The 12,315-nt window shown below is 44.3% G+C and overlaps 1 protein-coding gene across 7 annotated transcripts in view; it reads right to left on the bottom strand.

The window, feature by feature from the left end:
* Positions 1-11,907, bottom strand: part of PYGL (glycogen phosphorylase L) — a 71,278-nt gene extending 59,371 nt beyond the window's left edge. For 4 of the 7 annotated variants that reach the window (XM_042989682.1, XM_042989686.1, XM_042989683.1 and 1 more), the window contains exons 1-4: positions 11,465-11,904; positions 6,491-6,592; positions 3,724-3,802; positions 432-535 (exon numbers count right to left, since the gene is read on the bottom strand). In XM_042989682.1, coding sequence (XP_042845616.1) covers positions 432-535; positions 3,724-3,802; positions 6,491-6,592; positions 11,465-11,707 — 528 coding nt within the window. In that variant the 5' untranslated portion in view covers positions 11,708-11,904. Of the gene's footprint in view, positions 1-431; positions 536-3,723; positions 3,803-6,490; positions 6,593-11,464 lie in introns of all 7 variants that reach the window. The other 3 variants (XM_042989680.1, XM_042989681.1, XM_042989687.1) reach the window with 3 other exon arrangements.
* Between the last annotated feature and the right edge of the window lie 408 nt (positions 11,908-12,315).

Raw genomic sequence — 12,315 nt, forward strand, 5'->3', positions numbered from 1 at the left:
CAATAAACATTAAAAAAAAAAAGTCTGTTTCCTCACCTATAAAATGGGAACATGCTTCCTACCATCAAGAATTATAGGGGAAGATCATAAGTCAAAAAATGTATTCCTCCATCTTGCATGCTGCAGAGAATAGACATCGTACGTTGTAGGTGGTCCACACTCAGGTGTCAATGATAAATATTTTCAGAGTATTCTCATGAGTCAGGTACTATGTGAGGTGCTTATGGATCTGGTGCTGAATGATATTGGTAGGCTCTCTGCTCTTAGGGAACTCACATCCCAAAGGGGGAAGACTGATAGTTTTCAGTGATGTCAATTAAATGCCAGAGAAATTAGTAAAGCTTTATATTAACTGTACATTATAAATCACCCAGAATACTATGAAGGAGAAGTATTTTTAATAACAAAATTTTGAAAGATGGCTCACATACCTGCCATCCATCTCGGATCTTCTGATTAAAGATTCCATATTCGTATCGGATGCCATATCCATAGGCTGCAAGTCCCAAGGTTGCCATGGAATCCAAGAAGCAGGCTAAATTAAAGAGAACACAGGCAAAAAACAGAGTCAACAAGGTTAGTCCAAATTTCATCTTTCTTTAAAAAACACGGCAGCCAAAAGACATTTTCTCTAAAACACATTTGTATTTAAAAGCACAGAGACAGCTGTGGAGTGGGTATTCAATTTTTTAAAAATAACATTTTAAAATTGTTGGCATTTTTTTTGAGAACAGATAAAGAAGATGGCCTGCCTTAGATATATCCATTATTGTGTCTGTCACTCACACTACCCTTTCTAAGGGAAGCTGTCTCTACGGCCCCTACTTGAAAAGACGGCCCTAGGAGAGTATAATTTACATGTTACCATCTAAACAACTAGCTGGACATCTGTGGTAGCCTCTCTTTCTGGCTACTGGAATTCCAATGTTGTTCAGATATCAGGTGGCCATATGCTTCAGGGAGGCTGGGCCAGGAAATGAATCTTGCTTTGGTCTAAGCTTCTAAGCCAATCATGGGCACACAATGACCTACAATCTAAGGAGAGGTGCTAGGAAATCTGCAAGATGCAGTGAAAGATTTCTTTGCCCCTGCCATTTTTTTTTTTTTTTTTTTCCATGAGAGGAAAGCCAAAAGAACCACAAAGATCTGACAGAATCATGCTGTTGAACTAATCTTGGGACGGCCCAACTCCTGGAGTCCTTGTTTACTGACAACACATGTCCTTGTTGGTTGAACAAATTTTTGCTAGATTTTCTGTTACTTGTGGCTAAGAACATTAATGACAGAACCTCCGATCCAAAGCAGCCAATCAAAAGACTGAGTAGGGATCTATGTTGTGGCCAGGAGCAACCTGGGGGGTTACACTAATCTGATTGTCCCTCTCAGGAATTTGAACTGAGAAATATACAGAGAATGAGGAAATGTACAATAGGCTCTAAAACCTTTTGAAAAGAACATTTGTAGATCAAACAGAAATGGACTGAGTTAGGGTCATGCTGGGGCCCTAAAATGGAGAATCTACAAAAGCCAACAGCCAACGCCTTCAAGTTACTGTAACATCACAGTGGTCTTCTAGTCCCTATGTTCATGTAGCCTGACTCTCCCCCAGTTTCTGCTCTCTCAGAGCTGTGGCCACTTGTCTTTTCCTGGGTCACTCTCAAATTATTCTTAGAGCTTGACCAGAATGGGGTCCCAACCTTTTCAGTCAGGTAAAAATGAGGCTATCTAATGAGAATTACTCAAGCCTCATTCACCACTTCATTCTTTGACCTTACATCCTTATCAGGAGCTAGGTCATTAATGTCAGGCACAGAGTGGGGTTAACTCAGCCAACAAATAGGCCTGGGGCTTTACATGAAAGGCAGGCTGGTTGTCATTCTTAGATGAATATGCCACTGGTTCTGCTGGTCTTCCTATAGCCCCATGGAAAGCCTACTAAATTGTCCAATGGTTGACTTTTTAAGGTAGTAAGTATCTCTAATACTAATAGCAGTATTAACGAACACTGCAACTAATGTAGTAAGGATTAAATGCTGCAAAATACACACAAATGGATTTCCCATAATTTGAAAGTGTGTGTAAAATTAAGAGTAAAATCATTTCGAAAAAGAAGAAATGGATTATTTTTCATAGAGCACAATCTGATACATACATGTATGATGGTACATTTCTATTACTCAATTTAAATTTCACATGTACATTGTATGTTAATTATACTAGAATTAAAATAAAAAAATAAGCAGTGACTGGGTGGCTCAGTCAGTTAAGCATCCGACTCTCGTTTTTGGCTCAGGTCATGATCACATGGTTCATGAGATCAAGCCCTGCGTCAGGCTCTGCGCTGACAGCGTAGAGCCTGTTTGGGATTCTCTCTCTCCCTCTCTCTCTGCCCCTCCTCGACTCTCTTTCTCTTGCAAATATAAATAAACATTAAAAAAATAAAAAAATAAATTTCACAATACAACCTCATTGTAAAAAAACATTGAAACATTACAGATGGCATCAGTACCCTCTATTTTGCACTCTTCTCTAGGAAAGATCAGAGGGAATATTTCAAACTCCAGACTTTTTTCCCTATGAATTTATACATATACTTACAGAAAATATTTATTTTTTTTAGTGTTTATTTATTTTTGAGAAAGAGAGAGAGAGAGAGAATCCCAAGCAGTCTCTGTACTGTCAACACAGAGCCAGATAAGGGGCTTGAACTCAAGAACCGTTAAGATCAGATGACCCGAGCTGAAATCAAGAGTCAGGAGCTTAACCAACTAAGCCACCCAGGTGCCCCAGAAAATATTTAATTTTTAAAAAACATAAATAGTATCACACTGTGTTACTTTTAATGTCACTTGGGGTTTTTTTCCTTCCCCCTGAGAGGTCTACCCAGAGAAGTATATACAGATCAATTTTACTGTTTTTATTTTTTACTGTAATATTTTTACTGTGTGTGTGTTTTTTTTTTTTTTACTGCAATGTACATGTTCTAATACTTACTCTTATATCAATGGACATTAGGTTATTTCTAATATTTTGCCTTAATAAACAATACCGTAATAATTTTTTCACATGCCTCCTTGTGTACCTGTTTGAGCATATCTTTAGAGTAAATATCAGGAAGTTGAATTGCTTGGTCATAGGGAAGCCTATCTTTAATTTAATGGAGTTAGTATTTTTTTAAATGTTTTCTTTTACATTCGTTGAAAAAGCATTTCCTAGATAAAGCACTCAAATTGCGTCCAAACAATAAAAAAAGATATTAATGAACTAAATCATACCAAAAATATAACAAGTGTATCACTGCCTACTAGTCAGTCAAAAAGCGAACTGTCAGGTGCATAAGACAACAACACGATGGTTAAACAACTGAGGTCATACCTCCCAAGTATGGGATTCGAGCAGCTATGGACAAATAACTGTGAAGTAAAGGGTCCGCTTTGGAAACCCTTCAGCGCACAGGAAGGAGCTGGTTAACTTTGGGGTTTTAAGCAATGTCTCCAAGGGGTTTAAGCAATGTCTCTTTTGTTCAAGTTCCCTTCTCTACTATTTGTGTAGAACTGATCAAACCATAGTGCAAACTCAAAAACAAATCCATCTATAACCAGCTCACACCTTGCACTCCTCCTACAGGGCCTTTCTGGTTCCTGTAAGCATGGTCTAAGGTACGCAGCATCTGAGAAGCCACTGACTGTCCAGACAACAGAACACACTCACCACGTCACTTACCAGCAAGCCTCCCAAGACCACCATTGCCAAGCCCGGCATCTTCTTCAATTTCTTCTAGCTCCTCCATATCCAATCCAAGCTAGTGATGAAAGGAAAACACACTGGATGCAGATACAAATGCAGGCCATTTCAGAAAGCATAGTCATTTCCTAAAGCTCTGGGTCAGGCACCTGGGTCATCTGTGTACTCCATTCTGTGGGCACCCTCACAGAGTATTCTGGCATCAGATGCCCGCTGCAGATGGTGGCGACCGCAGATGCATACCACACAAGATGGCACAGCAACAGCTCGGGGAGGAGGGGAGGCTCCAAATGTCCATTTCTGGCTCTGTTACTTCTTAGCTACCTGACTCTGGGCAAAGTAACTCTCCTTATACTTCTCTTATTTCAAAAACGAGGACAGGGCCCCCGGGTGGCTCAGCCAGTTAAGCGTCTGACTCTTGATTTTGGCTCAGGTCACCATCTTGTGGTGCGTGAGATCGAGCTCCACGTTGGGCTCTGCACTGAGTGTGGGGCCTGCTTGGGATTCTCTCTCTCCCTCTCTCTCTGCCCCTCGCCCCTCATGCGGATGCATCCTCTCTCTCTCACGCAATAAATAAATAAACATTTTAAAAAATAAAAAATGAGGATAATAGTATCTGCCTCATTTAGGGCTGCCATGAATTAAATGGGAGTATACAAAGCATTTAGAATTACCTTGAACAGATATTTCTCAATAAATATTAGCTACCCCTCATTTTTAAAATTATTTTTTTGTGTGTGCTAAGAGGTAAAACCTCAGGAATGGTCCAGTGCCACTCTGATACTAACTGGGCTGAAGGACTTTGAAAACTATCAAAAAGTATGAGGTCAGACCTTCTGGGATGAACTAAAGTTCATCTTTTCGTGACCAGAATATATTTACTCAGTAGGGTCAATGGTTGTTAACCCAAAACCAGTTACTGAGTCACTGCTCAGGAGACCTGGGGTCAGATAGCAGTCAGGGAAACAGCCCTGTGGGCCAACTGGTAAGGGCCAAAATCCTCTACTTCTTTCTGTGGTGCGTAAGGGACTATGGGAGGCCAATGAGCCTCTGTGACGCTGGTGATAGATGGAACTGGTTCCCAACCAGCTCCCTGACCCAGAGCATTTGGTGTGCACAGCCAGAGGCCACTGTCATCAGCATGGACTCGTGTCAGAATTGTGCAGCCCTGGAGATGACTCTGGACCGTTTATCTTGCAACGAGGAAACTGACAGATAAATTAAATGACCTCTTCTATGTTGACTAGATAGTAACCTAGCCCATGCTTGGCTAATACTGGTTTGTTGTGAAAAGGACTGTATTCTTAGCTAAAAGTGATGCAATCCACAAAATCCAGAATTATTTAAAATGGAAACATAATTAAACATATTTACAAACATCCATAAAAATTAAAAGCATGAAGTTGATGCCCAGGTTTTCATGGAGCCACCTACTTGGATCCCCACCTTTATCCCAAAAGTGGCTTTCTCACACCAGTGTCAATAACTAAATCTTCTCAGAATTCAAGAATGGCTTTGTCTGTTTACTGTTGAAGAGGTTTTCAAATTTGCTCCCTGGTGACTAGAGTTTACTGGGGTCCTTGTGCAAGCCAACAACACAATGGTTAAGCAACTCAGGTAATACCACACAAATATGTGACTTGAGTAGCTGTGAACAAATAACAGTGAAATAAAGGAGAGGCCACTTTGGAAAAAACCTTTCTCGGTGCTAACGTCAACATTCAGGATGTTTTCAATTCTCAAAATGTAAATCTAAAGTAGGCTGTAAACCTTGAGTAGCTTGACAGGGGTTACTTTACCCACCTGCTTATGCGAGGGCGGGGAGGTATATTATTTTCGCCTGCTATCAGGGGACGCAAAGAAAGGGAAACAGGGGAGCTGCAATGATTCTTTCATAGAAAATACCTCTCGCACGTGAAGGAAAACAGTCCTTAGTGACAGCAGCTGGCCACATGAGACAATCCCATGCTAAGGAAAAGGAGTGGTTTGAACAATCTCTCATTTAGAACGTGTCTTTGCAAATACACATTTCTCCTTTCAATCACATGAAAAGGATTAAAAACTGTTTGTTTTTTAGCGTGGAGATCCCTGAGGCTCTGGGGAGAAACAGTTAAATACATTCATGAAAACAAATTAGCATATTGAGTTTCAGACCTCAAGCTCTTCATTTAAGGAGGAAGTGTATTTTACATCTCATTAAGCAATAAAGCAAGTATGTCAATGCAATTTTAAAAACCTATTATTTATACATATTGCCTTGATGTATGAATAATAGGCAAACTTTGATCATTTTTAAAAGTAGACACGAAGGGCTCAGTTGGTGGAGCGTGTGTGTGACGCTTGATCTCGGGGTTGTGTGTTTGAGCCCCACAGTGGTGTAGAGATTACTCAAAAATAAATTCTTTAAAAAAAAAAAAAGTAGATAGGAGCCCAAAGTAAAACTTGTGATTCTGATAGCAGGGGCTCAGGTACTTTTAAAAGGCTTGTTCAGATGCTGATTCTTAACATGTAATTTGTAATGTGTCAACTGATTGCAAAAGAAAATTCTCATGAGGCAAAACCAGTTCTCTTTGTTTCTCTTAAACCAGAGATCTCCACTAGTTTATATTTCTAATTGTAATAGCCACAGATAAAGAAACAACTTTTCACTTTTTTTTTTTTTTTTTTTGGTGCTATGCTCCCAAGTTTCCTGAACTGAACTTGAAATTTAAGGGGAGAGAAGCAAAGATATATGGAGACAATGTACCTGGTAAATGGCCTCATCACAGGCATTTTGCAGGCCAAGGTTGATCATGGTGTTCTGTAATGTTCGGCCCATATAAAATTCCAAAGAGAGGTAATAAACTCTCTGAAAACAAAGAGAGGTCATGTTAATGCTAGAAGGCCAACCTTACTTGTCAACATAAAAGCACAAAAGGTCACCAATAAGAAACAAACAGACAAGACTACTTTAATACAAATTCAAATGAGACTCTTATAGAGGTATGAAGCGCTAAATAAAAGCATAACTGACAACTGGCTTTGAGAAAAACCATTTTATACCCTATTTTTGGCAAAGTAGTTTCTATGCCTAGGGAGAAAAAAAGCAAACTCATCCAACTAATCAGATTCAGTGTTTTGTGTGTGTGTGTGTGTGTGTGTGTGTGTGTGTGTGTGTGTTTCCTTCCTGTTCATAAACCTCATAAATTAAGCTATGTTTTGGACAGAAGTCAGACTGCCACAGCTCATCAATCATTTGTAAAATACTTATAGGATGAGAGTCAGGTGGGGTTGACTGTGATCATCTCGACTCATCCAAGAAACGTAAAGATTAACTCCTTCAAGATACACCCAAAGGCTAGACTATAGCCACTTTGACCACTGCAAGTAACACTGCGATTAATTATTTTAGGATACAATTATTCTTGAAAGGCTATGATCTGGCAATAACAAAAGATTACCTCAGGTTTATTGGGGTTTGTTCTTGATGAGGTGGGGAATTTCTCTAGCGACTTAGAAACTGTTGGCCTTTGACAGAAAGCCAGGTAAATACTATTTGAGCTGAATGTGAAAGGTGCAAAGGTCAGAGTTGCCTGAAACCTTTCAAAGTACAAGCGCAATTTACTAATTAAAAAAAGAGAGGAAGATCAGTGAATAACTTCATCATCCCCTTTTACGATGCCTTACTTTCCATATCAGTTCCCCTTTTCTTTTTGGCCAAACGCAAAACAACAAACATCTATCAATGCATCACTATAAAGCACTGCAAATTTTAGGAATTCTTTCATTTCCAGATAGGAAGAAGCAGAAAGAAAGTATTTGGTCAACCTGAAAACATAAAAAGAATATACTTCAACATAACAGATTTTTATTATAATATTTAACTCATTAGTTACACACATATATTTAGAATAAAATACTATATGAAAATTTCAACTTAGAAATTTCACTTTTTGCCACTTTCATTTAATGAAACAATTGGCTTTTAAGTGTTCCCATGGATAGTCAATATCCATATCTTCGTGGGTAGTATAATGCGATCTTCCAGAGTATATCATCATTATTTTTATCCCAGTGGTCTGAATATCTATAAAGCTGTTATTTGCTTATTAGATGCCTCTGTGTGAGTTGGGAAAAGGTATCTTTCCTGAGGCAGACACACACCAAAGAGGTGCATGGTGTCACTCACCCCCACGGATGTCCATGAGGCTAGTATAGCACAGGAAAGAACGCCTCAAGCCACACGTATCATTTGCATAATGTCAGTGCAGTTTTCCCCATTCTTCCCTGTACATTCATTATTTCAATAAAACCACAATGTATTATTGCTTTTCACATTTTAGTGATGTATAAAAAGCTTGTTTGCAATTGTGAGGTCACACCTGCAGATGACTACATGTGTTCACTTTCTTTGCTTCCCTTTTAATGAATTAGCATGGACTTAAGACATTTCAAGACATTTCAAGGTCTTCCTAAAAAAATGTTGTTGCTTAAAGTAATTGAAAAAGCACCTCATTATATGACAGACTTTACAAGCACATGAATTTAAAGTGATTTCCTGTTTTCTCATAAATAACTTTCAGCAGGGAGGAAACCTCATCTCCTATTTGGGGATATATGAGACCTTGAAAAATTGAACTCTCTCCAACCTGAGTCAGTGGTCTCTGAACACTTAAAACATACTCCTGGTAGTAAAATATTTGAACATCTCCAACACACCTTAAAAACTGGGTACATGCACTACTGTTACTGACATTTTATGTATATATTACATAAAGTGGACATTTTCAAAAGGCTTATAAAAAGACACAAGAACTAATATTTTAAAAATAATATTATTTTTATTTCTAGCATCAATCAGAGGACCCGGGTACTTCTGGGAAGACATATGAACAGGTGGCAACACAACTGACTTGCAGGACAGGTAAGAGTTGAGCGTGGAGACACGTGGGGGGAAGGGCAATCGCACATGACAGGTGCACTGTGGGCAGAGGCCCAGAAGTGGGGAGTACAGGGCAGGGACAGGGACAGAAGATTGGTTTGGTGGGAAAGCAAGGTAGGTCCAGGAGAATAATGGGAGATAGGATAGGAGGGACAGATTCATCTGGACTGAGAAGGACCTTAAATGCATGACTGTGACAGGCAGTGGGGGCCATGATATCTGAACAGAGGGCAACATGTGTTCCTTTAGGAAGCTTAATTGGGCTACAGTGCCCAGAGGGAGATGGGATTGCATACCTAGATGCCTCCAGGAGCCAGGCAGGGAAAATAAATGTGTAATGGAAGTCACATGAAACAATGAGGACTCCTGGGCCAAGAACTGGGGTGTGTGTGTCCTGCTCGAAGGCACTGAAAATTTAACTGCTTACAGTTGTCTCGCCGGCCAAACAAAACACAGTGTCTAGCCACATTCAGCCACACACTGCCAGCTTTACCACTCAGTGGAAAGCAAGGTAACCGCTCAGAAGTCTACTTCATACACCAGGAGCCTGGGCCTCAAGCTCAGAAAAGGGAGAATGCAGGGGAGTGGGTAATTTCAAGAGGACCCACGGGAATCAGCAGAATTTGGCAACTTGTTGAATGAAGAATCTAGGAGAAGATCAAAGGTGAGTCTACAGCGTTGTGTCTGGGTGACTGCCAGGAGGGCAATGCCATTAAATTAGAAACAGAAGATAGGTCAGGATTGGGTGGGGGTGGGGGGTGATGATTTGAGTTTGAGGAAATAGGAAGAGATTTAAGTATGTATGTTCACTGAGCACTCAGAAATGTAGGAATGGAGTCTGAAAAGGAACTCAGGCTAGAGGTCCAGATTTGGGATTCATCTGCATGGTTCCCAGAGAGCAGGGGAGACGGGAGGGAAGCTTGGACACATTTACTGGCTCCATTCTCTGCTCTAATGAGGCCAGGGATCTCCTGTTTAGGGGAACTGTCACAAAGGAGATACTTTATTATTTTTGTTCATTTTATTTTAGAGAGAGAGCGTGAGCATGATTGGGTAGAAGGGCAAAGGAAGGGAGGGAGGGAGAGAGGAACAGGGAGAGAGGATGAATCTTAAGCAGGTTCCACGCTCAGCACGGAGCCTGACAAGGAGCTTGATCCCACAACTCTGGGATCATGACCTGAGCCAAAATCAAGAGTCAGATGCTCAACCGAGCCACCCGGGAACCCCTGAGGAGACAGTTTATTAATACGTGTGGAATGAATCTTGTTTGCTGTTGTATCCCCAGTGTATCATTCTCAGAATACCCAGTGTATACCTGCACTCAGGGCCAGTGAAGAAACTAGCCAGAGGACAGAAGAACAATAAAGCCAGATAAGGCCACTGAAGGAGAAACATACAAGGTCAGTGTATTCTATGGTGCTAAAGGCTATGGAGGGGTGTGTGGGGGGTGGGGGTAAGGTTCTAAAATATGGCTCATTGCCTCACTCTCCAGCTTAAAAACTTATAAAAGTATTTTTAATGGGAAGTCCCAAGCTGCAGTCCCTTCTATGCAAATAAAAAGATACAATAAATAGAATACACAAAGTGCTTTCTAAGATTATATTTTAGCAGTTGCCACCTTTGGGTAGAGGCCTAGGCTTCTGGGGCACAGAAGCATTTGAAAGCTTTGTTACAGCTGCAGTTTCTTACTATGAGAATTTCTTTTGCTCATTGGTTCTTTGGAGTATTCTTTCTTTTCATGCTTTTACATATTGAAAATAGTCCTAATAAATGTTTATATGCATTTCCCACTGCCTCCTGGGTATATTCCACTTTCACCCTTTCCAAGATGCCTCCAGCCAGTCTTTCCAGTTTCCTCTCCAATACTTACTCACACCCACCTCGTTATGCACAACACAACACCTCTCCCTGCCAGGTTCCTTCCAACCTTGGCACCCCACCTTCCTAGGTTGGCCAGGTTGGCCTGGGTTGTCCCTCTGTGCGCCCGAAACCTCCCTAAGGACCCCTGCATTCCAGCCCCCGCGCAGTGGACAGGGGTAGTCTGTGAACACCAGCAGCTCCTCGGTAGGTCTCAGAGGCCAGAGCACGTCCTGGCCCTTTGCCTCCAGCCCGCAGGAAAACAAGGAAGTGCAGGAGCTCCACACCCCACTCACTGGTAGGAACTGCTGGGAGCCAGTGGGCAGAGCTCTGACTGCGGGGGCGGCACCCTTGCCCCTCCCTCCCCACCTCAGACGGGATGAGAAGCCCGGGTCATCCACGCATCCCCCAATCTAGCCCCTCCAAAGCCTCTAGGGGCAGCGAGGCACCTTCCTTCATCTCCTCTTTTCTGCCTCCTCTCCACGCCCCCCCACTCTCCCAGTTCACATTCCCCTTTCACGGCCAATTTGTCTCCCCTCTCTAAACATTAAACTTAGCCAAGGCAGCGCTTTTGTTCATTTTGTTCGGGGCCGCCTGGCCCAGAACTGTGCCTGGCGTGCAGGCAGGAGGCGCCCGAGACCTCCTATTAAACGCAGATGAGCAGAGACGTTCCAAAAAAGTTAGTGAAATAAGCGGGCAGCGAGGGTAACCTGGGCGGTCGCCCACTGGGCGGTCGCCGGAGCCCACGGGCGCGGCGGCTCGGGTGGGGCTGGTGCGCGGCGCCGCCGCACCCGGGTGGGGCTCTGGTGGAGTGGCGCAGTGCCGTCCCCTGCCTCCCGAACACGTCAAGCCCGGGCTTCTGGGGGCACTTCCCCGCGGGGGACGGGGGCAAGAACGGGGTGAAGAGGGTCACTCCGGGGGCTCCTCCCGCCGGGCCGGTACCTTGGGGCACTTCTCGTAGTAGTACTGCTGCGTGCGGATCCAGCGCCCCACCAGGTGGTCGCGCACCGTGTGCGCCAGCGCGAAGAAGTAGTCGCGGGGGGTGGCCACGTTGCGGTCCTTGACCAGCGTGAAGTGCAGGTGCCGGTTGAAGCCTTTCTTCAGCTCGGCCACGTTCTCCACGCCCACGATGCCGCGGATGCTGATCTGCCGCCGCTTCTCCTGGTCGGTCAGGGGCTTGGCCATGGCGGCGGCGGCGGGGGCTGAGCAGCTAGCGGGACTAGCGGCCTGGCGCCGGAGGCAGGACCGGCGGAGCGGGCTCCGCGCCGCGCGCCGCCGCTTTTGAGTCTGAAGAAAGTTTGGGGTCCGCCCCTGGGCGCGGCGCCGCCCCGGGTCCGGCCCGCCGGCCGCGGGGCGGAGGGAGGACCTGGCCCGCCCTGGACTCCGCGGCCTCCGCGTCGGGGGCGTCGGGGGCGGGGCGCGCGCGGGACCCCTGCCGGCCGGAGTGTGCGCACCAGCCCTGCCGGGCTGGGGCGGGGTGGGGCCGGGGCCGGGGCCGGGGCGGGGGGCCGGGGGCGGGGCCGGGACCGGGGCCGGGGCCGCGGCGGGGTGGGGCCGGGGCTGGGCTGAGCCCTCTGGGCGGTCCAGGGCGGGACCTCCGGCTGGTCACGTAGCCACTCGGCGGCTCGTTTCCGAATGCGGGAATCCGGGAGGACGGCAGGTGTCCTGTCAACCCACTTGAGATGCTCGGCTTTAGGAGGACGTCTGAAAGCACGTTGTCGGCAAACTTTTGTTTTACAGAAGTTTACCTGCTGTGTCGTCATTTCTCACCTGGAAGTGGTGCCACCAATAAG

This window comes from Panthera tigris, chromosome B3 (genome assembly GCF_018350195.1).
Source record: "Panthera tigris isolate Pti1 chromosome B3, P.tigris_Pti1_mat1.1, whole genome shotgun sequence".
NCBI classification, from domain to species: domain Eukaryota; kingdom Metazoa; phylum Chordata; class Mammalia; order Carnivora; family Felidae; genus Panthera; species Panthera tigris.